This window comes from Halictus rubicundus, chromosome 9 (genome assembly GCF_050948215.1).
Source record: "Halictus rubicundus isolate RS-2024b chromosome 9, iyHalRubi1_principal, whole genome shotgun sequence".
In the NCBI taxonomy this organism is placed as follows: Eukaryota; Metazoa; Arthropoda; class Insecta; order Hymenoptera; family Halictidae; genus Halictus; species Halictus rubicundus.
The window spans coordinates 14592663-14619430 of NC_135157.1; the positions used below are offsets into that span (position 1 = coordinate 14592663).

Here is a 26768-nt window from a genome sequence, read left to right on the forward strand (position 1 = left end):
GGATAAATAGTCCTCTGTTAAAATGACGATTAGTACATTTCAACCAACAATACGCTTGTTAAATCAATATTGCAGTACATCTCTGTTGCGAAAAGTTACAAGTCAAAGCAAAAATGTACTTTTCTAAGTAATAAAAATTTACTTAGAAAAGTATTACTTTCGCAGGATAAAAGTGGACCATGTTAAATTAAAAAAGAAAGGTTGCTAAGCCAATTCGATAGATAAAATGGAACAACGTAACTAAAAATTGACTGCGATAAACGAGAGTTGCAGCTCAAATTCCAATTTAATATCGAGCTCGCTCAATTAATTTCCGCGGCGGCTGAGTCGTTAAATGGGTCCCAAAGAATCCGGCCGGCATTTTTTAATTGCCAGGCGGTCGAGAGCTAAACGCGGAGAGAGAGAGAGAGAGAGAGAGAGAGAGAGAGAGAGAGAGAGAGAGAAAAAGGAGCGTGTAAGAAGTGAAAGTTCGGTGAACCGAAGATTCGAGGGACGTAGACCTGGGTGCGCACCCTTTAATCCCATTTAACGCGTCGGGTGGCTCGGGCACGCCTAAAGTCGCGCTGAAACGCGATCCAGGTATATATCGTTCCGCAGTTCCGGCGTTCCGGACGTCCCGTTCCGTCGTTCCACGGTTCGAGCGCGAGAGTAGGCAGTTGCGTGTGTCGTGTCAGTTATATCTCGGCAGCGAGTGCCGTCAGGCGCACGGGTGTTACGACGCGCGTCGTTCCTTCGAAATCCTCGTGTATCTCTGCTCCAACACCACTGTGACAGTCTCAAACAATCCCAAACGGTCCATCGTCATTTCCCAAGCTCTACAAAATGTGCTTTTTCGCGTGGTTCCGTGACGTCAACAACAGTCTCGTTCCATTTCGGTCGATTAAAACATGACACTCGGTTCTAGCGAAACACACAGTTTCGTATTAGTATTTGTACCAGTGAAGAAAATGTTTGTGCACATCGAGGAATACCCACCGTTCTCCGATTCAAATTGGCCCGCAGACACGTGACAGTGTTCGCGACTTATTTTGATTTCGATCGATCGAATAAACCTTGATGTTAGGCGGCGATAGTATCGCTGGCATGCATGGCGGGACACAATTACCTGCAGGACATTATAATGAATTATGTAGGAGATCGAATCACGTCCATTCGAGAACCATCGACTTTGCACGAACGATCTTCCCGTATTAACGCGCCAATCTCGCTCGATCGTTGATTGTGTGTACCGTCGGAGCCTTACGCGTTCAGATCATCGTTGGTCGATTTCGAAGTGTTGTATACTGTTTACCGTGTAAGTTTTTGACAGATATTGTGCCTACCTGTGCTCGGTTAAATGTGGCATCGCAGGGAACAGTCCCGATCGAAGTGAACGGTGATTCTAACCCTCAAATTCTCTGCGCGAAGTTTCATCGTTGTTCGATTCTCTTGCGGGAATCGATTCGTTTTCCTGTGACTCACGCGCGGGACACGTGTTCCGCTTGGTAACAACCATTTTTCTAACACCAACGAGGATTTTTAATACATTATTGATTATCTAGACTACTAAATTTGCGGGAGACACTTTACTGCACGGGACACAATATATTGCCTGAACACCACGAGGTAGCGCTTGCGCGTTGCGTGCTCGAAATCGATCGGGATCGAGATGAGGTGTTATTTCGATAATCGAACGATCGCGGCGACAGGGACAGTGCGCTTAGGGTTGCCAGATGTCCTCCTTTCGGATTATTTGATCTTTTTCTGAGGTGCGTCAGCTCCATTATTAATTATCTATTAAACTCTCTTCTACTCCGTTTTCATTCGCGTCGGGTTTTAGTTCGAGTAGAGTAGTACCCCTGACCTTTTACTAAAAGCTGATTTATTAAAAAAGACTATTGTTGAATAATCTTCATTTTATAACATAAAACATTTCAATTTTTCAATTTTATATTTCAATAACATATAACATTCCATTTATAAACATTAATCTGAAAGTAATTATATAAATTTAAGTCAAGGGACTGAGAGTAAAGAGTAAAAATAGAAATATTTGCAACATGAATAATACTTCATGTAATATTAGAAAATGGAAAAGACTAAAGCAACAGGTCAAATCGTAAAGTATTTTGAGATGGTTTCTTTAGTAACGTAGCATCTGGTAACCCTAAGTGTTCAGTGAGTACGAACGTTGACAGTGAGATTATTGTGGAGTATAGTGAGTAAAGTGGTTTCCCGAAGGATCGTTAGAGAAGGAAAACTCGGATAATCGCGATGGCTTACGTGCTCTGGCGAGTGTTTATGAAGAGGTACTTGAAGGTGCGGCTGGGCCTCAGGAATTTGCCGGTAAGCGTGCTCCAGTTTTGTAATTTCGTGCGTCCATGATTTCGCGGACGCGAGTGCGCAGTCTCCGTTTGCTGCGCGCTTAATTCGAACGCGGTCGAATCCGTACGCGCGCAATTTGAACGCGTGGAATTCGCGCGTGCATAATTCGAACGCGGGCAAATTCGGACTCTCGCGATTTCAACGCGTGGAATTTTAACGCCTGCAATTTTAAACGCGTGGAATTCGAACGCGTTCGGTTTTAAACGCGGCGAATTGTAGCGCGTGAAATTCGAGCTCGCGCAATTTGAACGCCTGCAATTTCAGCACGTGAAATTTAAACGCGTAACATTCGAACGCGTAAAATAGAAATGCGTGTGGAGTTTGAATGCGTGAAATCCGAACGCTCGAGGTTGTATTTTACTAGCAAACTTCGACGCGTAGATCGCGTCACAGGATCGTTGTAATTGCACTGGCCGTTCAATGCATTATGCAACGCGCCGACCGGAAAACCGCTCGCAATGAACATTGTACGAATTTTTTGCGCTGTCGATTCTTCCGTAGGTAGTTAATGCACAGAAACAGTCCTCAATTATTATTTATAATTCTCGGATATAAGAGAGAAAGTATTCTCTTGTAATAAAAATTTAATCCGAAAATCCGAATGCAACCAGTACTATGGTAAACAGTAAAAGCCCCGTAGCAATTTATTAGAAGCATAAATATTTGATACGTGTTGCGGGGAACTTTGAAATTCGAGCGGCCATCGCAGAAAGTCCGCGAGCGATGCAATTATTAGACTGCAACCGCGGCTAATGCGAGCACGGTAATTGGATAATTGCCGTTCAGCTCGTGCACCGCTTCTTTTCTTTTTTCATCACGATTCTACGGCAGCCATCGATTCGTATCGATACATCGTGATCGATAGGATGCGTGCACGGTTCATTGAATTCCCTCACGCAGGATTCTTTCTTGAGCCGTTTCATCGTCGAACCACGACGATAGACGGTACGCAATTATCGTTAGAGAAACGTTTCTTCTTTTGCAACTCGCTCGCCGGTATCGTTATTAACACGTTGACTGTCGATCGAAATTATACTTCTTCATTTCCCGTTCACGCTCCGCCGAGATTTCCGAGATTAACACGTGCGTGCATTTTCCTTCTATTTATCTCTCCTTCTCTGTTCGACACGGTGCGTTTGATCAAACTGGTCGAGTTCCTTTCCTGTAATTTGCCCGGTAAGCTCATTAATTTATGCGGATCACACTTTCATTTATTTCACCACAATTTGTTTAAATTATCGCCAGTGGTGCGAGCCACAGCTTTTTCCAGCTGGTTAATCTCATGAATGGGTGTGAAAACACAGTCGATAAATTCTGTGAATGAACGAACAAAAATTGAGCCAATAAATTCTCTGGTGTGCAAGCCGTTTGACAAAAATCTCTGTCAATAAATATTTCTGTTATATTACTCCGTAAAATATGCACTTTTCGAGATAAAAGTACAGGATCTGATATTTACATACTTCATGAGGTGCATGATTTTTCTGCTTTTTCTAATACGAAAAATTCCAATAAAAATGATTTTGTTACCTAAAAATACCAGTCAAAGTTCGCATATAAAATAAATAACTCCATAAAATAATCGCGAGGCTGTATGAATTTTTGTTTGTGGCTGCCGTGGTGGGTGATAGCAATGTTAACGTGTCACTTCTAGATGCGTATCGTTGGCTCTCATTTGTCGATAGATCCTGTCATTAAATTTTCCCGGTGAACGGGTTGACTCGTTGGCGGACACGGCGTCGACAGGCCTCCGTGAGGCGTGTTTAATCAATCAAGGAAAAGAGGTTCCCCGATGACCGGGTCTGTGTACCCAAAGGCACACCCTGCTAATAAATTTCGTACAGCAGACCGGAAGGGAAATATAACCGTGGGGCAGGGTGCAATGCAATTTACGACGTGTCGGGTTGGATTACTTTGATCGGCCTGCCGGACGATCTATTCCGCGGTCAGGCGAACCTCTGTTTCATTCTGGAACGATTCGGATACCTGTTCACCGATCGATCGATACCCCATTCTGCAACAATTAGCGTACAAAAAAATTTTTACTATATTTTTGAAACGGTCCTTACTAACAAAATTTGCACTGTAATCTTCAAGCATTAGTTGATCAAATTTCTTTCCTGAATCTTCGGAAACGATTGATCAAGGTACGAGCGTATTTAACACTAGGTTTACGAAGCACTAAAAGCGACTATTTTGCATTACTTCATAAAAACAACAAGAACGTGCTACCCACATTTTTAGCAATATTTAAAAAAATAAATTTGCTAAATAATTTCTTATGTGTGCATCCTTAGAATCTTAATAATATTAAATTAAAAATATTAGAATGCGTCATTTTGACGGGTCCCGTAAATCTAGTGTTAAACAAAGTAATTCAGAATGTTAGGCGAACAGCGAATTGTTGTTTCGAGTGATAGGCTATCGGCGAGACTGTTGCAGCAGTTTCTCTTCTCTTTGTATGAAATTCTTGGAACAGCACGGTCATTTGTCGGGCCTTCCACGGACCTCGTTTCTTAATCACTTTCGCCATTTAAATCAGTTCGAGTGAATAATGATCGCTCACCCATTGACGAGTTATCTTCCGTTGTCCTTGCGAAAGAAGTCTTTGCACAACGCGGATGATCGTTCTTTCTTCAATGCCGACTTCAAATTACCAATTGTTCGTTATGAAACTCGTTTGCAATCTATGCTTGGTTGTTTATGGCATAGAGCAATTTCTATGTCTGCGGGACGATCTGCGATAGCGATAGCGTTTTACGGCGCTTTAATGCGAGTAAATAACAACGATTATAGAAATTGTTTCTAAGAGAGTCTGTGTCGTAAGGGACTATTCCACTTGGGACGGTGTAGGTATTCGTTCATTGTAATCTGGAGTTGTAATTTTACTTAAACATTAATCTTTCGTAGTGACACTATGGGGTCAGAGCAGTATTATAATTACACAGTAACAATGTGCTTTCAGAAAATTCTCTAAATAGTCGTAGCACTCGAAACAGCCTGAATGTCTAATAAAAATCCTCACTGGGCCAAAGGAGGTGGGGTTTCTCGACGGTATCAAGGCAAGGAGCATCCTCTTAATAAATTAAGAGAGGGTGGGAGGTCAGAAAGGTAGGGTAGACGAGCCAGAGGGAGACTGTTGGAGAGCAGTCGGGAAGAAAGGAGCGGTAGGCGGTCAGAAACAGCCGGATCAGGGGCTGTGGCGGGTTCGGGGGGTTCTGCAATTCAGTTTGCGGTCGCCGAGTCAGGTTACGTTAGGTTAGTCCAGCGGTTGGTCCCCGTGACCGTGAACCACGGCTGACCTGCGACACAAACACAGTCTCTCTCCCCCATCTTTCTCTCTCTCTTTCTTCTCCTCACCCCTCATTCTCTCCCCTTCTCTCTATCCCTCCTGCCTCCCACCTTCCATAAATCTACCTGCACTACATCGCGTCTCGTTCCACGATGGTCGGAACCATTCCCTCTTTCTCTTTCTGCTCTCGGTCTCCGTGGCGTTGCATTGTGCGCTCTTCTGGATCTTCGAGTGATAAATACGGCTGGGCCACCCTCTAGTCTGTCCTCCTGCTCTGGCTCGATCCTCTCGCGGAACCGTTTCCCCGTTTTATCGTAGTTACGACCGTCGTGGAACTCCCCGGAGACATCGTACCACCGCGTGGGCGTGCGCTGATCTATTTCGTTTTTCTTCGAGCCGCGCGCCCGACTACCTTGCCCGGTTGTTTCGCGGGAGTAGTCCCTGCCTGCTGGCCCCTTATCGCCCTTAACAATTGCCCACGGGAATATCACGCGCTCCCTCAGAGACGCTTGCCAATTGGCCTCGCGACGCGATCGTCGCTCGTGACGTACACCGGACGTCTCAAAACTGGCGGTCCAAGGCTTGCTGCTCCCCATTTTCCATTCGAACGGGACGACACGATTAGGGTAACTCGGATCGCTCGGACATCAAAAGTTCAACTCGACTATTATCAAGAGGTGTCCTGGTTTTCGAGGCTTTGTCACACAACTTTTGGGAATTTTTTTCTGAAAAACTAGTGAACCTTTTGCATCGCGATTTTGCACAGGTATGCATTGGTGTTCTGAGCACGTGTGCGATTTTTTCCAAGTAAAAATAATCAAAATTGCATAAGTTATATATTTTTTTAATAGGATATGTCTTGAACAGGGTGGGTTCTTATCCCGATGAGCTAGGAATTTTTCTCAAAGAAAGCTGTTTAACCTTTTGCATTGAGATTTTGCATACGCATTTATTGGTATTCGAAGCACGTGTGCGATTTTTTTCAAGTAAAAATAATCAAAATTGCATAAGTTATATATATTTTTAATAGGATATGTCTTGAAAGGGGTGGGTTCTTCTCCCGATGAGTTAGGAATTTTTCTCAAAGAAAGCTGTTTAACCTTTTGCATTGAGATTTTGCATACGTATTTATTGGTATTCGAAGCACGTGTGTGACTTTTTCCAAGTAAAAATAATAAAAATTGTAGGAGTTATATATTTTATCACAGAGTATGTCGACCCAATAACATTATTAAAGGAAGAGAGACACTAAACCGAGGAGTCCAGATACTTCTATGATGCTCAGAGCGTGAATCGAACACAGTTAATAACAATACGCCCATAATCTTCGACGAGCGAAACACAATGGCCGCCGACGTCTTCAGGAAAAGATAAGCGTGGTAGCAATTGAACCGCGGATTTATCAACACCGTAGATTGACGTTCCCCTCCGCGGTATCGCAATGTTGTTCAGCATTATCATCCTCGCTCCCGGGTAGATAGTAAAATCGATCCTCCTCCGCTCACTGCGCGGGTATTTAATTGTTTCGTCTCGGCGCTAATTTAATTGCCGCCGGCCGTCGGTATCGGTATAACGCCCACGATCGGTAGCCTCTTCGTTTTATCTGAAATAATTTGTTCCATTATCGGCGCACTTGTGAATCGAATGTGGAAACACCGAGAAGAATGTTTCCTTTGGACGAATGTAGGCGGACAGATTGATCGATGGCTCTTTAATCGCTATTGTGAACGTTCACGGCCGTTGCAGATCGGATCAGCCATGTGAGATGAGTCTCGCAGTTGAACGAACGAGCCCGGCTGAATTGTCTGTCCTGCATTTGCATACTCATTGCGAGCCGTTTGTCCTCTTAATTCGTTTAAGACTGTTGCGAAAACCCTTTCGCCGGGATCGAGCCCGCAATCGAAACCGCCGGATCATACTTCGTGCAATAATCCATTAGAGGCTCGCTGGGAACTCGAAAGACGACAATAGCTGCGTCACAACAGTATTCCCTAGCTCCAAAAAGTTCTCAGAAATTTGTTCACTGTTCTGTACATTTTCTAGGTCGAGATAGGCTAATTCGTAAGCTTGAAAAGAATCATCCGTTCAAACTACAAAGACGCGTATGATATGCACGACCATGCGGACTCATAAATAATTGTAGATTCAAAAATTCGTGGAGCGATTTAGGGTCCGAACCGGAACGTTTCATACTTCGTGCCGTAAAGATACGTCTCCCCATAAATCTCGCGCAGGTTATATCACAGCTTGTAAGCAAAACAAAGCTCCCATAAGGAGATGACAAGTGTTGACGCAGAGATACAGCCTCGCAAATTTGCTCTAGCACCTTTCCCAACAAGCGGCACCCAGAAAAATCCATCCACTCATACTTTGCTCAACGATATCTTGATTTATAGCTACGAGAGTACCGTTTGGTGACTGCTACTGACTAGTCATCGTACTCTCGCGCACAGCAACAGGACGAGTAATGGGAGAAAAACTCTGCGAACAAGACATCGTGTGTTTAGAGACGATTATGGTTGGGCTTTTCAATCAGTGGCTCGTGAAGCATGAGACAGAGACCGCCGTAGAATTTCTCTCTTTTTATGTACTCTTTTGAAGTTGCTGAGAACTGATGCTGCAAAGAATGTCCTATTGTGAGTCAATTATTAACAGTTTGAATGCCATGTTTACCAAAAATGGGAGACAGGATAATTGTCCATGTTTGTTAAAGGATTTTCACAGCAACGCACCGGACGTAGCGAATTTGATTACGGTCTGCAAAGTCATTCTCAGAGTCATTCTTCAACTCGATTTTTATTGTCTACTTTATTTTTATAGAATTTGTGAGACTGTTGGACAGGCAGCCAACGTGTCAAAGTTTGAGCCTATGCATGAGCAAGGTTTCACAGATTGCTGATACTCAATTGTTCCTGCTCCGTTCATTAATAATTAGGAGTCTCGAACACAATAGGACTTCCGTGACAATCATTCTCCGTCAAAATCGAGATACAGATGAATGAAAATTGGGTTTCGCAGATACAAATTCAATTGTTCCTGCTTAATATCCTAACAATCTCGATCCCGCTGTACAGTAAAGCGTGAGTAACTTCCACGACAATCGCCTACTATCAACATGGCGCCCGCAGATGAATAAAGAGCGGCTTTCACAAGCAATCTGCGGCACTCGAGGGTGAAAATCTCGAATTTCTACAATGTCGAACAGCACGTGAGAACATAGTTTAGTGTGCTGACAATGAAAAAGTTTGATCCGGAAGCGAAACCCGGTAAATGGAGCAGGGAGCTTAGGTTAAACGTCTCCTCGTTTCATTTTTCTCGCGGCCTACATGAACGATTATGATTAACCAGGGAGAGAGAGAGAGAGAGAGAGAGAGAGAGAGAGAGAGAGAGAGAGAGAGAAAGAGAGAGACACACAGGGAGACAGAGAAAGAAAAACGGTTAGCATGCATTCTTAGACGCCCGTTGGCGGCGCAGGATGCTTCGATCCGAGCAAAAGGATTCTCGGGCTCGCGATGCGCCGCGTGCAATTTCACTTACTTTCGCCGCTAATTAATCGAGCTCGCTTCGAGTCGGCCGACTTGCAAAGTCGCAACGTTCGTGCGGACCCAGAGAAAGGTGCGCTATGCAAATTCCGTCGAAAAAACGAAACGCGTGCCCTTCCCCCACCACCATTTACCCGGCTGTGTTCCGGCGTGATCGGACGCCATGGCTCGTTGCTTCCATTAAGTATCGTCATTGTGTCGTGCCCGGAACCTTGAGGGGAATCCACGAAGGGAGAAAGTGAACCCGGCAAGACTCGTCGAATTTTCGTCCGTGTCCCTGTCACACGATATTTATCGTCTTTGTCGACGCCAGTTGTTCCACTACTTTTCATTCCACACTACTGACTATTTTGCATTTGTTCCACTGTTTTTCCTCGGATAGACCAAGGACTACGGTAAGAGAAATTTTTTTCATTAAAATCCTTCTGGTTTAGAAATAAGTACAATTAATATAGGCACAGCGATTGGTTCCCTCGCCCTAGAAGCGTAAAATGCGATTCGGAGGACTCGGAACGAAGGAATCGCGTTGAAGGACGTTCCAAGGTCACCGCGGAGGAGCTTCGGCATTAGTCAAATGACTGTCGTCTCCCGTGAACCCGGGCAGAAGGGTGAAAATCCGGGAAAAAGCAGCGAGGGACAATCGAACGTAGTGGCCGTTCCTTTCCAAGGACAATCCATTACTCCGATTAGCCGTCGGCCATTACGGCATAATGGAGGCGTGCTCTGAACCGGGGCTGGCTGGCTGGTTTGTGCACGTCGAGTTTCAACGATTCAATTCACTCCGGTGAAACGGGCGAACCGGAGTGAACAATTTTGGAGTGAACGATGTATCTCGAGGCCTCGATTCCGATCTAGAATCTAGACTGTCGTCGCCGGCTGTAGATCTGGTACGCGGCCTTTTGTTTCATCGGCGACAGAGCACCTCTCTCTCTCTCTCTCTCTCTTTCTCTCCCTGTCGTGTCGCGTCTCTGCCCGTGGCAAGAGAAACTTATTGTTAGCGAAACAGCGGCACCGTGTACACTGGGGGACTTGCTTCCGGCCTGCCTGGCAAAAACCTTAATCGCAATTAAGACAATTTCACGGCAGGAATGGGCATTGTCTCGAACCCGTGTCGCGACCGAGCACCGTTGCTCGTTGCTTACTGATGGGATCAAGTTCAATATCTGCTCGCGAATCCGAGTTAACGCTCCAGAGACTTCTTTTAGATGCCTGCTGAAGTACTCTGGCCCGTTCGCAAAATTAGTATAGTTTAAAACAGTAGTAAAATAATGTCGAGGTGTACTAGCAAGCAGATTTAATTTTAATGTTAGAGAGAACCGAGAAAAAGGCAACAAAGAAATGCTAGAAAATTAATTCCCAATTTCAGGAACGTTCTCCGGCTGTGTGTCGAGGAAGCTGTCTATTTTCACTTACCAAAATGCACAAAGACAGTTCGCAGCCATTCATCGAATTAACCTACTTGCGAAGAACTTGAGCCCATCTCTAGCCTCCTCTGTCTCCTTCCCTCTGAGAGGTGAACGCTCCTGCCAAAGGACTCCGGGCGAAGAGATGCGCCAGCTGACTCGGCCAGCAATGTCGGAAGATAATTGATGATAGTTGCTTAGCAGTCGACGCACAAAAGGTTCATCCCGGACTCCTTTTCGCCCTGGCCGCGTTAGGCGGAAAAATTTAAATTAGTACAATGAAAGAGCATTCAGGCAGCGGCCTCTCGTACTCTCGCGTGTACACCGAGGAACTCGGTTCTTGTCGCGATGAATTATATTATGTCCGACCGTATAATGAGCCTAACGCGTAGGAGATGTTCCCTTTGATCTCGTTCTTTGTGTAGGACTTCGGCCACTGACGTTAGTTTGTTTTCGACGATATGGAAACGGGGAACATGGTCTCGCTTCTTTCGCTGCTCGTGTTTGTCGGTGCATTTTGTCAATTCTAGGCTGTAGGAACGAAAGGATCAGGCAGGACATTATTTAAATAATTTTGCAATTTTTCAATTAGACAAATTTCAGCTTTTAGTGGACCTGAAAGAATTTTTCTCGGACAACAAGGTGACTTTTATTCTGGCAATTAAGCTCTGCTTCAATTTCATTTTGGACCACGTTCGGAACTCTTTCGAATCGTGTATTTTCGTTTTCCGCTGAATTCTTCGAGACGAACGGCAAGTCTGATTGTTTAATCAAACGGGTTCCATGAAACAGGATGGTCTGAATAACCAAAGAGATCTTTTATTATTCCGTAAACCGAAAGTTACGAGCAATCGTTTTACCTTTCCCTTCCCTTGGTTTCCTCTTTCGCTCGGCGCATCGAACCATGAATTCGGTCATAAAGGGAGAAGAATAAATCAGCTCGGTAAACAGAAGATTCACAGATAAAATACCGGGGCTCCCTCGGAAGCTCGATCGTGAATCGCTATCGGGTTGTCTCTATCTCTCGTCTAGACTACGCTATTCTTTGCTTGCGCAACGCTGTTGCACCACATGTCTACATTCCATGGTGAATTTCGACCACGTGTCGCTCCTTGTCTCCACTGTGACAATTTTTACTCTTTGGGAAACAATGTTTCTGACTAAACTTCCAGTCCTCTAAAGCGGAAATCGAGATATATTGTCAGTAAAATATGGCGGTACTCAATTTATTCTGATTTTCTAATTACCAGTAGAAATGTGTATTGGGTCGATAACAATATTTTAGTACACATTCCAAGGTTTAATCTCTTATTTTACGATTTATTTCCATGCTAGAATGATTTAAAATTAATAACTTACTCTGTTCGAAATCTTCATAAAATATTGTAGATTTTATGTAACGAAATTCTGCAATCTTTCGGCGCATCGGTTTGTCCGGAATCATTACTCTTGAGCCGAAGTGTGAAACGCGCAGCAAAAGCGATTCATAGAACGGCTGTTTCAGGTACGATTACGGTGTTCCGCCGTGTGCCGTTAATGAAATCATCGACGTAACCGCGGAAATACGTAAAACCGTGTTAGGCCTCGCGGCAAACCGCTGGTCATTCATGTTACCCAGCGTTCCATTTTTCGAGAACGAAACGGACAACACGCTCTAGAAATTTTCTGTTCGTCGATTTTCCAAAAACAAAATTCGTCTTCGAAACGTTCTCAAACCACCTGATGCACACTCCACGGCTTTAATGCTTTCCAGCGTGATTGATTTTTGTCTAATTTTGTTCCGAATCTTTTCCAGCGGTCACAAACAGTGCAGCAACCTGATGCACCTCCGTCGCAGAATTTCCACTCGAATTGAATCACTCGGTTCGCAACGACAATGTGATTGTCTCCTACGTTTCTCGGCGTGACTAATTTTTATTGCCGGCGATTCTCTCTCTCTCTCTCTCTCGAGAGAGAGAGATTTTTTTCCGCCGGTGACAAATTGAGTAGTAACCCAACCGCAGCCCGAACGCTCCGAAATGACCGAGTATTATCGTCCCGCGAGTTGATTGGTGTGCGATCATACTTCGAGCTCCACAAAGCGTCCGCGCAATTACAACTACTTTCTGTCGGGCGTGTGTTGTGCCGCCCATCTGCATACAAGCCGCGCCGGCATATCCAACACGCATGTTGATTAATATTAATTCCCCCACAATGGATTTTGTCGCTAGGAGAGCGTGGGACCCCGTTCCTCTGTTGCGCCGTTGTTGGTTTTACACAATCGCGATAACCGCACACCCGTGAAATCAACACTAGAATTTTTCCTGTTCGACGCCGACGATCGCCGATAACTTGCCTAACGGAACTCGACCGTTTCTACTTCGCCCGTAAGTAAAAACTACTTCGCTGCAAAATGAAATTTGAACAGGCCGAAGAGTGTCGGCTGTACAAATTAATTTTCCGCGTTGATTCGCAAACGTTTTGCACGTGGAAATCGAATTTGGACTCAATTTGGTCTCGAAGGAACAATGATACTCGGTGCGTGGAAAACGATGAACGGTGTGAAGCAATGAGGAAGCATTCGCGGCATTATTTATTGCTGTTGCTCAGGAAGTTGTTAGCTGAAGTTATGATGCATTGAGTTACACTGAATACTGGGCTAGATGCGCGAGATATGGACTGTCCTCGCGCATATAGGTGGATGCAACGCATATAGGTCTCGATTGGAACGATACCGGGTCTCGATCGACGACAGACCGGATGCATATCGGGCCGAAACGAACCAGTTTCAACAATCCAATTACTCCGAATCTTCTGAACAATCTGACACATTCTAGAAGCACTGACTTCGGGGGCAAGAACCTCTGCAGGCAACGCTAGCCTAAGTTATATGCAGGCATATGGAGTCTGAAGGGTCAAAGAATTTTTTGAAACACTAGAACGAAGAATTTAAAAAGCCTAACGTAATCTCCAGTGGTCAAAGAGTGTCGGAACATTTTTTGAATCATACTCGAGGCATTTTAAAACTTTAAGGGTCCACAGTTTTGTCACATTTTGAAGGCCTAAATAACTTCTAGAATATGTTACGGCAAAAAAGGAAAGAATCATTTAGGGAACGTTTTCTAAAGACACAACTTACCCCATATTTACCTGACCGCAGATCCCATACATTTATTTGACAACAAACAAACTTCGCTGCTAGTTTCGGAAGAAAAAGGAGCCTAGGAACGCTTGCAGGAGGGAATTAAATACTTTCGCGAGATAATGGGAGATCCCGTGTGCAGATTTCGCGGAGCACGTGCGCCGCATGCTTCTCTTATCATTACCGCTCCCGGTTTGTCCAGCAGACGGCATAAATTATGATTTTTGTCGGCGCGTGCGTCCCGGCGCGAAATTGAATGGGCCATCGAAGGAGAAGCGCAATCGATTAAAGGTTAACTATCCTCGGTTTCCTTCGGTCTGCCCCCCTCCCCTCGCCATTCCGCCAGGAGTTTACGAGTTTTGCACCGAAAAACAGAGTGAGCTGCGTCGCGTGGTGCCGGTCTCACGGGGAAACAAAGATCGTAATCGAACGCAGCCTACCGATAGTTTACTACGGCACGTCGCCGGATCTATGTACACAGAAGCCAACTAAGGGAACGAAGTGTTTCAATTTATCGCCGCATGCCAGCGACTCTCTGTACAGTTACTCGTGTGAACGCGGACTCTAATAACATTATAAATAAAGATACGAATCTCGGTGCGAGAGCGCGCGCGCCTCTTCTTCACCCCGAGCTGTTTTCTACGCTCGAACGCGATACGGTGTCCGTTTACCATAGACATCGTACGATACTCTTCCCTCTATTCTGTCCTCCACGTTCCTCTTCTTCTCCTTCTTCTTCTTCTTCTTCTTCTTCTTCTTCGTCCCTTCCAACGAGCGATCAACTGACAATTAAGTGCCCCTCTGAAATGCTTATGAAGTATTCTTCATTATCATCGAGCCCCGCTAGCTTCCTACAGCCGCCGCGCCGGGACCCCTCCAACTGTTAATGATCATTCTTTTCGATATCTGAACGAGGATCTCGCCGCGAGATTGAATTATCGGGTGGACACGGAAGCTCTGTTCTTCGTTTCGTTCGGAATTTTTCTAGGGAAAACCGGTAACGGTACGACGGGTACCTGTGCTCGTTGCGTTCGAGAATTATGAGCTTCAGACGGTATTCCAGCGAGTTTTGCGACGTGGTTTCACGAAGTAGTTCGGGTTTCGGTGTTTTCAAGCTTGAGAAATTTTGGGGGCCCCTGGATCCCTTGGAGTACACTTGGACCTAGCAATATTTCTGAGTTTTGACCCCTTCCTGGAGGAATTCAGTCTGTGGTCTTTGGAATTTATGGGGTCATTGGACTCTGTGGACCCTGTGGACTCTGTGGGCTCTGTGGACTCTGTGGACTCTGTGGGCTCTGTGGACTCAGTATACTCTATGGACTTTCGGTGGACTCCACAGATTTTTTGGACTTTAAGGCCCCCTGAGAAATTTTGGACTTCTTGTACTCCTTAGATTCTCTGGACTCTAAGGACTTCTTGAACTCCTCGGATTCCTTGCACTCTAAGGACTTCTTGAACTCCTCGGATTCCTTGCACTCTAAGGACTCCTTGCACTCTAAGGACTCCTTAGAAATTTTGGACTTCTTGGACTCTATGGACTTCTTAGAAATTTTGGACTTCGTGGACTCTTTGGACTCCTTAGATTCTCTGGACTCTAAGGACTCATAGGATTCCTGGGACCCCTTGGACTCCTCAGAAATTTTGGACTCCTTGGACTCCTTGGACTCCTCAAATTCTCTGGACTTCTTGGACTCCTCAAATTCTCTGGACTTCTTGGACTCCTTGCACTCCTTAGATTCCCTGGATTGTAAGGACTCCTAAGAAATTTTGGACTTTCTGGACTTCTTGGACTTCTCGCACCTCTTGGATCTCTGTTGAACTTTCAAACATAATTTCCTCGTAACCAAACCACCATACAAAAAAAGTGCATTCTCCATTTTAGGTCCAGTTTTTCCCATAGAATCGGCCCATCCAGCTGACTGTTCCTTCCTCCACTATAGGGCTTCCAAACGTATAAAGTGTCGGGAAATGTAATTTTTCGCGAATTGGAGCAAATTAACGGGTAACCTCTATGTGCGGCGGTCTGGTTTAAGGTCAAGGCGATAAATCGTGGCTCGTTAGCCGGCAAGATAGCACACAAAAGCCCCACGAAACTGTGTTCCGCAGAAACAACGAATTGTTTCGGAGAGCGTTCGGCACGCTCTTCCGGTCGTTGATTTTTCGTCGTTAGACAAGCCGCGCCGCGTCGACGATAGCTGCGCTTCTTTTCTTTTTTTTTTTTTTGTTTGTTTAGTCTCGACAGGGTCGGTCGCGCTCGTTTTCCCGCGGCCACTAAATCAATCGGATGATAAACGTGATAGGGTATATCGGAAACAATGTACAATGGGGGTTTCTCGCCTATTGTTACGAATTATCGCCGGTGATCGTTCGTTTCTTTAATAAGCGGCCTGCGCCCCGGGGCCTTTTGTTTGGGCGCGGGCATATCGCGGTTTCCGCAAACATGGAAACGCGGTCTGAAACCGTCTCGAACAGGCCGACGAAGAGGAGTTGTCGCACGACAACAACGACGACGACGACGACGACGACGACACAATGAACAAGCAGACACGGTCCCGGATCGAGACTCGTAGATTTATCGCGGCAGGAAGACTTTGCCTACGTAATTATTTATCTAGCGCGATACAGACCGATAGATCGACGCTGAAACCCGACTGGATTATCCGTTTCGCGCCATTGTTGCACCTAAACGCTGATAAATCGACCGACGATTTACTTCTAACGATCTGCCGGTCTCGCTATGAGCCTATCGACGGATCATTCTCTGTGGAAATCGGAAAAATGGGATAGGTTGCGCAAAATTCGCTATTGTTGCCGCAGGACGCAGATAAATCGACCTACGACTCGTTTGCGACGATCGGTACGTGTCAACGATCTGCAACGATTTTTTAAATAGCTAAAATTTTTGCACTGGTTCTTGCCATATAAAAGAAATTATTTCTTTGCTTGTAAAATTAAATGAAATTAATAGTGGACATTCTATAGAGGCAGAAAACATAATTTATAATAATTTTTAATGCTCCATATATACAGGATTGTGGTCAACCCAACGTTTATCCATAAAATAAATGTTTTTATTGCACACTAATAAGGTTAAAATTAATGAGGCAGATTTAATCGGAACCGGGTTATTTCTGAACGAAATATAATAACCGATCTGATTGCTCCCAAGAATGATTAAAACGAATATTACAAGTGCAAAGAATACAAATATACGCGAATGCAGATAGGTTCCCGATTGTGAAGTTCGCTCAGAGCCCATCAATCAGATTACAAAAATTTTATTACTAAATGCAACTTTTTTCTCGGAACTTTTCCGCCGGTCATTTTGTTTCTCGGTGTGTAAATTATATTCTCGTTTCTCCGAACCGTTTGCTCGATTAATTACAAGCATTGATCCGCGAGGATAGCTTCTTGCCAGGACTTTTTGTTCCCGATCCGTTCTACCGTTAAGGAAACAGCGTTTTTCTTTTTTCCAAGATGAACGCGGGGAGAGCATCTTTTCTCACCGATTCAAAGCACCGGGAACGGTTCCTCCTCTGCCCGGTCAATTAATGTTCGTTAATAACAGGCTCGTCAACGAGGCCCGTGTAATTACACGACGATTAAAGCGCGTGGGGGACAAAGTGGCCGATCCGCGGGGCTGCACGCGGAAAACGGGCCGCAGGTATCAATTTCTTATGTAAATATCGCGGCAGATAAGGCGGACATGTAATTGAGCGCTCAGATCGCGGAGTGGAACTTTCACCTGTGCTTCCGATCGCGGATTAATCGACACCGATCGATTTTGCGGGATTTTTGAACCGTCGCCCTCGCATCCATCCCTGAACAAGTGTTTAAAACCGGACGAAAAAGGAAACTGTAGGGCTTGCGCAGAGAAAATAACCTAATTTGTAAACAATCCAATTTTCATAAAAATTTTAATTTGAAGTTGCACTTATTCCTTCGCTCCATTTGTATTCAAATTTGCGGTACCCTATATTTCTCTTTCTATTTAAAAATGTGGCACAAATGAAATTGCAGTCAAAATTTTCAGTTTATACTCGGTTAACATTTAATTAATTAGTTTTGCTAAATAGTGATATTGTCCAGATCATAGGAGTCCTCATTAATTGCGTTAGTTAAGGACGCCCCGGTTTAGCAAAACGACTCCTGCGCAAACAAAGAACGCTTTCTAATAAGATTATGTCCATATAAATAAACAATTGTGGACCGTATCATCAGACGTAACAAGAAAGTGGGTCAGTGTGTTGTATAACTCTGTGGCAATTTCATTCAATCTCACCTGCGACACCGAAATTATTTGTACAAAATAAACAATTAGGGATCGTCAGACACAATAAGAAAGAAGGTCAGTGTGTTGGATAACTTTCTGAAAGCGGTATTATAATCTCCCTCGTATGACGACTAATTTATTTCTAACTAATGAACGCAGCGCATGACAGAATAGGTCTGGTTTCGAAGACCCAGATTCATTGTCGTGGATCATTAAAACCATAATTAATGTATTTCGCGAGTGATCACCGGAGAGCACGGTCTTTAGCGCTGTTTGTTAACACGTTGTCTTGTCAGGTGACTCGTGACACGATTCCGAATCTTGACTTGCAAATCAATTTTTTCGACACATTAGTGAAATCATCGTTAGAGCGTTCAAGACACAAAAAAGTGAAAAAGTTGGATCCTTACCTAATCATTTCTTTCAGAGAAGGTTTTTACAGCTAGTAATTATCTACGAGAAAAAGAAAAATGCATATTTATTCCACGCCTACGTTTAGTATAATAGTTGGATTTTATGTATTTATGATTAATATGAGGAAATGAGATTTAGAACAGTAGCAGGAATTTAAAAATATTATTATATTGCTATTCTAAACATACTGAAATTGTTATTAAAAGAACGTTTCTGTTCAGCTCCTGCATATTGCAATCTTGAAATACTATTTTAATTCGATTTAAAAGAAGTGAGCAGAATTAAAAAAGGAGTTTAAAGTAAAAAATATTTATTAAATTGTAGTGGAAGTTTAGCATTAAGAAATTAAATTTTCACGAAGACAAAAGAGAAAATGAGGTAACTGAAATGATTTTTTTTAATGAAAATATTCGAATTTAGTATTCGGTGTCGAGGTTTTCTTGCCACGAATGAAAATTGCCATTTTCTCGTGTTAGAGCGAACTGTGGCTGTTCCGCGAAGACGCGATATTATTATTGGCAGCAGTCGATGGCGTGGCAGCCTCTTTCAAGCAGCAAGCATGAACGGTCCCCGGTGCACGTGCTATTGTGGCCGCGCGTCTGATTGCGTGGAGGATCCTAATGAGGCGAGGAAGCTTCTTTCGCAATTGATTTGCGTCAGCGTAATGCGCACTCTGCCTCTCCTTCTTCCTCCTTCTCTCTCCCTCTCCCTCTGCCTCTCCCTCTCTCCCTCTCTTTCTATCTATTACAAGCACCTCGTCATCTTTCCGGTTGATTTCAAAGGTATAAAGGTGCACGACTCCGGGCGAAATGCAATCGCGATCAATTTCACAGGTAATTTTTATCGGCGCTCATTAAGACGCTCGATTAATCTGCTCTGCCAAAAATCCAATCAACGGAGAGAAATTGCACGCAATATTTGTAACAATCTGTAGAAAATTTAGCAAGCCTTCTCTTTGTATCTCAAAAATTTCTCACATTTTGAAATCTCTTAAAGAATTCATTAGTCGAGTTTCTGCTTCAGACTCCAGTTTTTCTATTTTTTCAATTATGCAGACTAAGGGTAATATTTTCTCAGTGTTCATTTTAATTTCTTTCAATCTTCTCTCTATTTTTATAAATTATTTAAAATTCTTCTTCATTGCATTGTGGTTTGTGGTTTAATAGATACTTTCTCCGGGAATTTTGTAACGATGCCAAAACTATTTCCCCTCTTCAAAATTTATGTAATAATTGATGGAACTAAAAATTTGCATAAAGATCCGCAATCTAGATTTCGAATGCAAAGATTTTTCAAAGTTTCCACAATTTTCTACAGTCCCCATGCACCGTGCAGAATGTAAGACAATCCCATTATCTTTAAAACTGTTTCTTGTTCTGCACACAACAATGTACAATCGAGATTTATTCAGAAAAAGGTACGTAGCTTCCTGAAATTACCGGGGAAATGATCAGAAAGCAGGATAAGCTTCACGCCTTCCAGTTTTTATATGGGAAAAATGACTGCGTCTGGAGGGAAAATAATGATTGGGCGTCTCGCGTGCTAATAAACACTGAACAACACGAAGCCTGAAATCCTGCTTGCAATTAGAGTGGCGCTCTCGAACTAATAATGCGAGGAAACCGTATAATGTATGACAATGGATTCAAGGCGCCTTCCATTAAGCGGAACATTGTCTAATAAGAATCGTCCACGGACGTTGGAAGATTCCGTGTTCCTTGGAATTTTACATCTTCTGGAGATTCGCAGGAATTGATTAACTGCATCCATTCCTCCCACTCGAGTCATCTCATTCTCATGCCTCTTAATTCTTAATCGTGAGGCACAAATTCTATTCCTTCAATTATAGGATTAATAAAATTGCATTATTCTCTTCGGACAAAAATTGCAGTAGGTAAAATTCGTCGTCGTTTGGCATAGCAGGGAGCTCTTAAGCCTAAACTGCACGACTAGCAAAGATCAAATTATGGCTGAAGAATGTGTCTTGTTCAGCGATATTGGATCCCATCGCTCATGCTAGCGTATCTAAAACCCGCAGTGATAGCCGAGAAGTATTCTCATTTTCAAACGCGTCGTTTAAAACGAATTTCAAAATCGAAAATATTATCGCTAATAATTGCTATATTTTTAACAACAGCCATCTACAAAAATTCATGAATGAAGTATACACTTGTACAAGCTACTCTCCAAAGTTCCATAAAGGTGGATTACTCGGGTCGTTAAAAAAAAAATTCCCAAAAATGAACTCTCGAGAGAAGCCGAAAGATCGGAGTGCATCTCGACCTGTAAGTGCATCGGCGCATAATCGGCGGCGTATACGGTGTCGATATTCTCTAATTTTCAAGAACAGAGATGGAGAGTCGCTCTCTTCAGGGAGAAGAGGAGACACTGATCTCCCCGTATATTCAGAGCAGAGAAGAAGCGGGATTCGCACTTAGAGCGTCTGACAATTTGATTGCTATCCGGCAGCGGTATCGCAACATCGTCGAACCGGGCCAGTGCCTGTACACCGGCCGATTTATCTTGATTTACACGTGATCGTGATGCCGGATACCCCGTAATTGAATCATAGCGCTCTTGCCCGCGCGCATTCTTTACACGTTCCGCGTTCAACCGTGCACCACTCTTACGCCCCCGCAATTTGCGAATTTGGAGGTCGAACGTGGAGTCCAACTCCAGTCGCCTAAAATTTTGCTAGCTTAACCGAAGTCCATATTACCACTAATTGATCAGTGGACAAAATTTAGACCAAATTTTCTGTGCCAATTTTATTTGAAATAGAAGATACATAAAAATGTATTCCTAAATGTGTTTAAGAATCTTTTCTTTAAGCCTTTAACCATTTTAACAGCACACAATATCAGCAAAAATTTTGTTCTATTTTAATCAAGATAGCCCACTGTAGCAATTTTTTCCAAATCATGAATTATTAAATAAAACTCAATCGAGTCTTAATTTTGATATATTTGACAGAAGATATTTGCGAATTCGTCCGAAAACTTTCGTTTCGCATTAAGAAGCAAATATCCAAGAAACTTTCACGTTCTAATTGCGATTTAAAAATGAGCGTAATTACAGTGACTGTCAGTGCGTCACGTCATTTTGTTCAACGAGGAAATCACAGTAATTTTAGGATCGTTTATAATACAGCAATAAAGATTGAGCAATCGGCTCATTAGCGAATTAAATGCTGATTTTTAGCCAGTGCCTTTTTATTAGTTAATTGGTGGACGGATTTTTTTTTTTTTCGTGAACCGTTCGACTAACAGGCGAAAGTAATTGGGAACCGTGTCGATCGGGGGAAAACGCGTTTTCCTGTAGGAAGTCCAGAAGGATAAACCGTTCGCGATATTGTTCGCCGTTTGCGGAGGAAGCGGATAACGCGGACCGATTAGCATGCAAATTCGCGATGACTTTCTCGTTAGCGGGCCTGGTTGCTCTATCACGATCGGGAGACTGCATTGTTGATGAAACGCGGAAGAAGTCGCTCGGGTGCAGACTCCTTTGGACAGATGGCGCCAGTCTGCCTGCTGCGAACGCATTCGGCACACTTCTAACTCGCACAGCACCTCAGACATTCACCTTCGTGACGGTCACCGTCGCTCCATCTTCAACTTGCAAAATTTTTTTTTATTTAAACACTCGCACTTCCTCAAAATCTTACAAAAATGTCCTACCAAGCAAAATTTACAAGACATAAATTTCTTTGTATCTTACGACGTTGATAAATTTTTGAATTGGAAAAATTTATAACAATAGAACAAACTCTCCTGATTAAAATAAAAGAAAGTTCAACCAGATCCGACTAATAGTTTTCGAGATAAAAATTGATAAGCGCAACTACTAAAGCCAGTACATGAAATAAGAATAGACGAAAATTGTAAAATTCTCGGGCTTGTATTTTATAAACAAACTCGAAATTCACAAAGTGATGACTTAAAGTGCCCCTAATTTTGCACACACTACCCGGTATTGCATTTTGAACGAAATCCCTGGTGCGGAGCCGGAGATATACGCAAAAAGTGACGTGATCGCTGTCGTTAATAGTTGAATGCACTTTGCGAGGAATGCAATTTCCTGGATCTACGGGAGTTTGGATTGCCCATTTGGGATGTTCAGAAATTTCGTGTTGTTGTAGATAATGCTCATTAGAGATGCATGAAATTCGTAGTATTTCAACTGCAATGACGATGCACCCATTGAGCTGCGCTGCGATGCATTTTGCAGGAATAACGGAGAACGTCGTGGGCAAGTGTCGAGTCCCGTAACGCAACGAGAGGTCCGGCATCGGTGGTGACATGACTCGGTCGTTGATGAAAGAGTCATTCAATTAACCACTAGCTGGGAATGACGAATCAAAGCGTCCGGACGAACAAGGGATCTAACGAAAGCCGAGTTCGCGAACTCCTCTTTTCTCTTGCATCTCGCCGACGACAGTGATTTCATAGTCACGAGCTTCGGGAATCGCAGCTGTGTGCTCGGCGATGACAATCGTTGTTTGAAATCCGATAAAGCGTAGTTTCTTCACTGCAAAATGCACAATGCATTGTGAATAATATCGTATTATCATTTTCATCGAATGCTGCAAGCTACTTAGCCCAGGTCTTCGATGCCGGAACAGTGAAAGCAGTCATTTCGATTATTTTTGTTCTCGAGGATTCACTGAAAGGTGCAGGATTAATTATGGAACTAAAAGAAAAAGAACTTATTCGATAGAGTATATAATTTATTAAAGAAAGTTCAACAGCAGTGGGATTTCACTAACATAATTACAATTCTCCTAGACATTCTAGACTAAAATCTCGAATATCTCCATTTTGACTGTTTCTGTTTGTATTGTGATAGAAACGAAATGGGGGTTATGAAAAAGTGCTTGGCGAAAAGACTTGATTAACTGGGATCTGATCCTGGATCACCAGAGAAGTTAATGGCGAACCGCAAAGTGTTCCCGAGCACGAGTCATGTTCATAAAGCATCGCATTTGATAAGGGTCGGCATGGTTTCGTTACGAAAGCGTACGTCGGCCGGTAAGGAATTTATCGTCGAAAATCGTAATCGGGCAGTATTAAAGGAACGCAGAGAAGCGAAAATGGGATGAGGTTTCGCCCCGTGATATGTAGGATTTTCACTTGGCGGGCGAGCGATCACGCGAAGCAATTCGCGTGAGATGAAAGTACGGGGAATGAGTGGCCGACGCGGATTCGCGAGATAAGTGCCGCGAGCACGGCACCCAATAAATTCTGCTTCGCTTTTGTTGGACAGCTTTGCCTGCCTCATCATCAGAAAAAAGACTGAAAGACAGCACACTGTTCCAGTCAGTTATTATCGACACACCTGTGACAATTATCAGCTTACGTTCGCGTAGTAAAAGAAGACCAAAAGGGTGAACTAGGAACGCAGTTCCCAAAATTTAGGGAAATGTTAAAAGTTCTTCGAAGCGTTGGAGATGCAAGTGGGTACGATTCTACGAGTCCTCGCAAAAGGCTTTGGGAATACAAGTTGTCACAACTCCAAGGGTTTTGAGAATACAAATTGTCACAATTCCAAAGCTTTTGGGAATACAAACGGTCACAATTCCAAAGCTTTTGGGAATACAAATGGTCACAATTCCAAAGCTTTTGGGAATACAAAGGGTCACAATTCCAAAGCTTTTGGGAATACAATTGGTCAGAATTCCAAGGGTTTTGGGAATCCAAGGGCCTGCAATCCAGTGGACTTGGGAATGCAAATTGTCACAATTCCAAGGGTTTTGGGAATACAAATGGTCAGAATTCCAAGGGTTTTGGGAATCCAAGGGCCTGCAATCTAGTGGATTTTGGAATGCAAATGGTCACAATTCCAAGGGTTTTGGGAATACAAAGGGTCTGTATTCCTAGGACTTTTGGGAATACAAGGAGTCTGCATTCCAAAGGTTTTGGGAATCCAAGGGCCTGCAATCCAGTGGACTTGGGAATGCAAATGGTCACAATTCCAAGGGTTTTGGGAATACAAAGGGCCTGTATTCCTAGAGCTTTTGGGAGTACAAGGCGTTTATGTTCCAAAGGTTTTAGGAATAAAAAGGGTTCGTATACCCAAGGTTTTGGGAATACAAAGTGCCTGCATTCCAAGGTCATCAGAGCCTTAACCGCAGAGCTCCAAAGTTCCCAGAGTCAAGTTCTCTGAAAACGTCTCCAAATGTCAAGGTTTCAATTCAAAGAACCCACCACCACCGAAAATCAATCTCCAGAGTAAGAACGAACCCTAGCCCGATCCAAGGACGCCCCATCTCCGACTCGGAATCGAGGAGGCCAAAAGACCAACTGCCCTACGATTCTTTCAATCGAAGAATCAGCTCGTCTCGCCGGTTCCGATAAATCCGAGTTGATACGGGAGCATAGAGCGAATCCCGCACGCGTCTGCTTCATTCACGGTGGCAGGCTGGGGCCGTAGTCGATGGCAGCAGTTCGATTATCCCCTCGTCGAGTCGACGTGAGCGTACCGGCGGCGGCGTCGTTATCACGCATGCCCGCGCGGTGTGCGCCGCTGGTAGAGGGCCGGGCACAGTGTCGGCTCCCGTGGAAACGGCAGATATTTTGACAGTACGCCGCCCTGCATCCTCCGGTTTATGCCAGCCCGTCGGCGACCCTTTCCACGGATGTCGCTTTCGGCCCTCTGGATCCTGGATGTTTCAGTGAAAAGAAACGGTCCGTGTAATCCTAGCTCGACGACAGCTACCTCCGGAAACCGGGTCAGTCGATAGACGCCGACGACGACAGAGCAGTCCTCGGGTGCATCATGGTGTTAGTGCGATAGTGCTTTTCTCCGGGCAGCCAGAAGCTAGCTGTGGGGATCCAGGGAGGGGGTAAGGTCTCCCAAGGTGGTTCAGGAAATTTACGGGTTCTCGAGCAGGAAATTCGGGAGACCTTCGTGACGGATGGAAAGGTGTCACGCGACGACGACGACGACGACTACGACGACTCAGGGGTGTGCTTTTAGGTCGCGTTGATCATTCCCTAGCCCCGGGCACATCGATCGTCCGCGAATAAAAGCCGGCCAACGGTGACCGTCGGTGCTCTGTGGATACCCAGTGAAGTGCCACCCTGTTCCCCCAGTGTTCAACGTCTCAACGATACCTCTCGAGCGTCGTGCACCGTATATAGTGATCCTCGTCCTCGTATAATGGATACCTCGTCCGGTTCTCCGCATAGTGATCGCGAGGTCGCGAACCACGGGAAGCTCGGGAACGATCCCGCAGGGACCCGGCCGGCGATGAACGTTCGCGAGGGTTGTTATTAAACGGAGCACGCGAGAATTATCGTTTTAACGTGGTGGCCGTGGTCCCGAGCTGTCCGAGCGAGCTGCCTTCGAAACAAAGCAGAGGGAACGGGGCAAACGACGAAGTAGAGAAGAAGACGAAGAAGTAAAAATCGCCCGGAAGGCCTTGGGAAGAAGGCGAATATCCGAGCGACTTCTCGGGCCCAGGCTGCGCGCTCTTTCTCTCTGTTGCACACCCGGGGTACCGATCTCTCTCGCGTGCATCCCGAGTGGGCGGATGCCGCTGTCCATACCAAGGACACGTATCCTCGGGCGCGAGGCCGGAGAACAATGAGGATTTCAGCGTGGAGGCTCGCGAGGATGCCGTGTCGGGAATGCAAAGTCCATAGCGTCTCGTGTCGGTCGTGTTCCTCGTCCTCGGGTCCGTCCTGCTGCTCGTCGTCTTGGTCGTTCTCGTTGAGACGCGTCAACGAAACTTAGCCCGGTCTCTCCATCTTTCTCTCTTTCTCTCTCTCTCTCTGTTTCTCTTCTCCTCGGTTCGGCTCTCTTTCTCCTTCTCTTCGGGGCCCGTTTCTCTGGGAGAAGCCAGGACGCCGTGCACACCGTGGGAATAAATCGACCGGCCGGGTGACACGAGAGAGAAGCTAGAACAGGAGGAAAGGAGCCGCGGAGCGAAGAACGGCGAGCCAGCCTCACGATAAAAGAGAGGCTAACGAGCCGAACAGGATGAGTCACTTCGACTGGAAGCTGCTGCGCCGGAAGAAGGTACATACATACCTTGTCCTCGGACGCGAACACACTTTCCGTGTGCTCCTATTCCGAACTCCTGACCCCTCGCATGCCCCGTCACCGTTACTCGACTTATCGACCCGTGAAAAATGCGCTGCGGGGGTGGATAACGCCACGCAGAGACCACGGCCTCTCTAAATGGATCACGGGCCGCGAGACAGGGGACGTCGCGCGGACCTCCACGTCCATTTGTCAACGGGACCGAGAGAGTCGATCCGAGGGCACATTAGGCTTGTCAACTCGTTCTCACCTAGCCCCCTCCGGTGTCAGCGCCGGCCAGATAACTGGCGAGCCGCAATTACTGCAATTTCCGGTC

At 44.8% G+C, this 26768-nt stretch overlaps 1 protein-coding gene across 5 annotated transcripts in view; it reads left to right on the forward strand.

The window, feature by feature from the left end:
• The first annotated feature begins 799 nt into the window (after window positions 1–799).
• The window catches only part of LOC143357013 (uncharacterized), a 410515-nt gene continuing 384546 nt past the window's right edge, over window positions 800–26768 (forward strand). For 2 of the 5 annotated variants that reach the window (XR_013082750.1, XM_076793138.1), the window contains exon 1: window positions 2046–2325. Coding sequence is in view for 4 of the 5 variants with exons in the window: in XM_076793138.1 (XP_076649253.1) it covers window positions 2254–2325 (72 nt within the window). In the remaining variant the exon portion in view is untranslated. Of the gene's footprint in view, window positions 1749–2045; window positions 2326–26226; window positions 26429–26768 lie in introns of those variants that run through there. The other 3 variants (XM_076793133.1, XM_076793135.1, XM_076793137.1) reach the window with 3 other exon arrangements.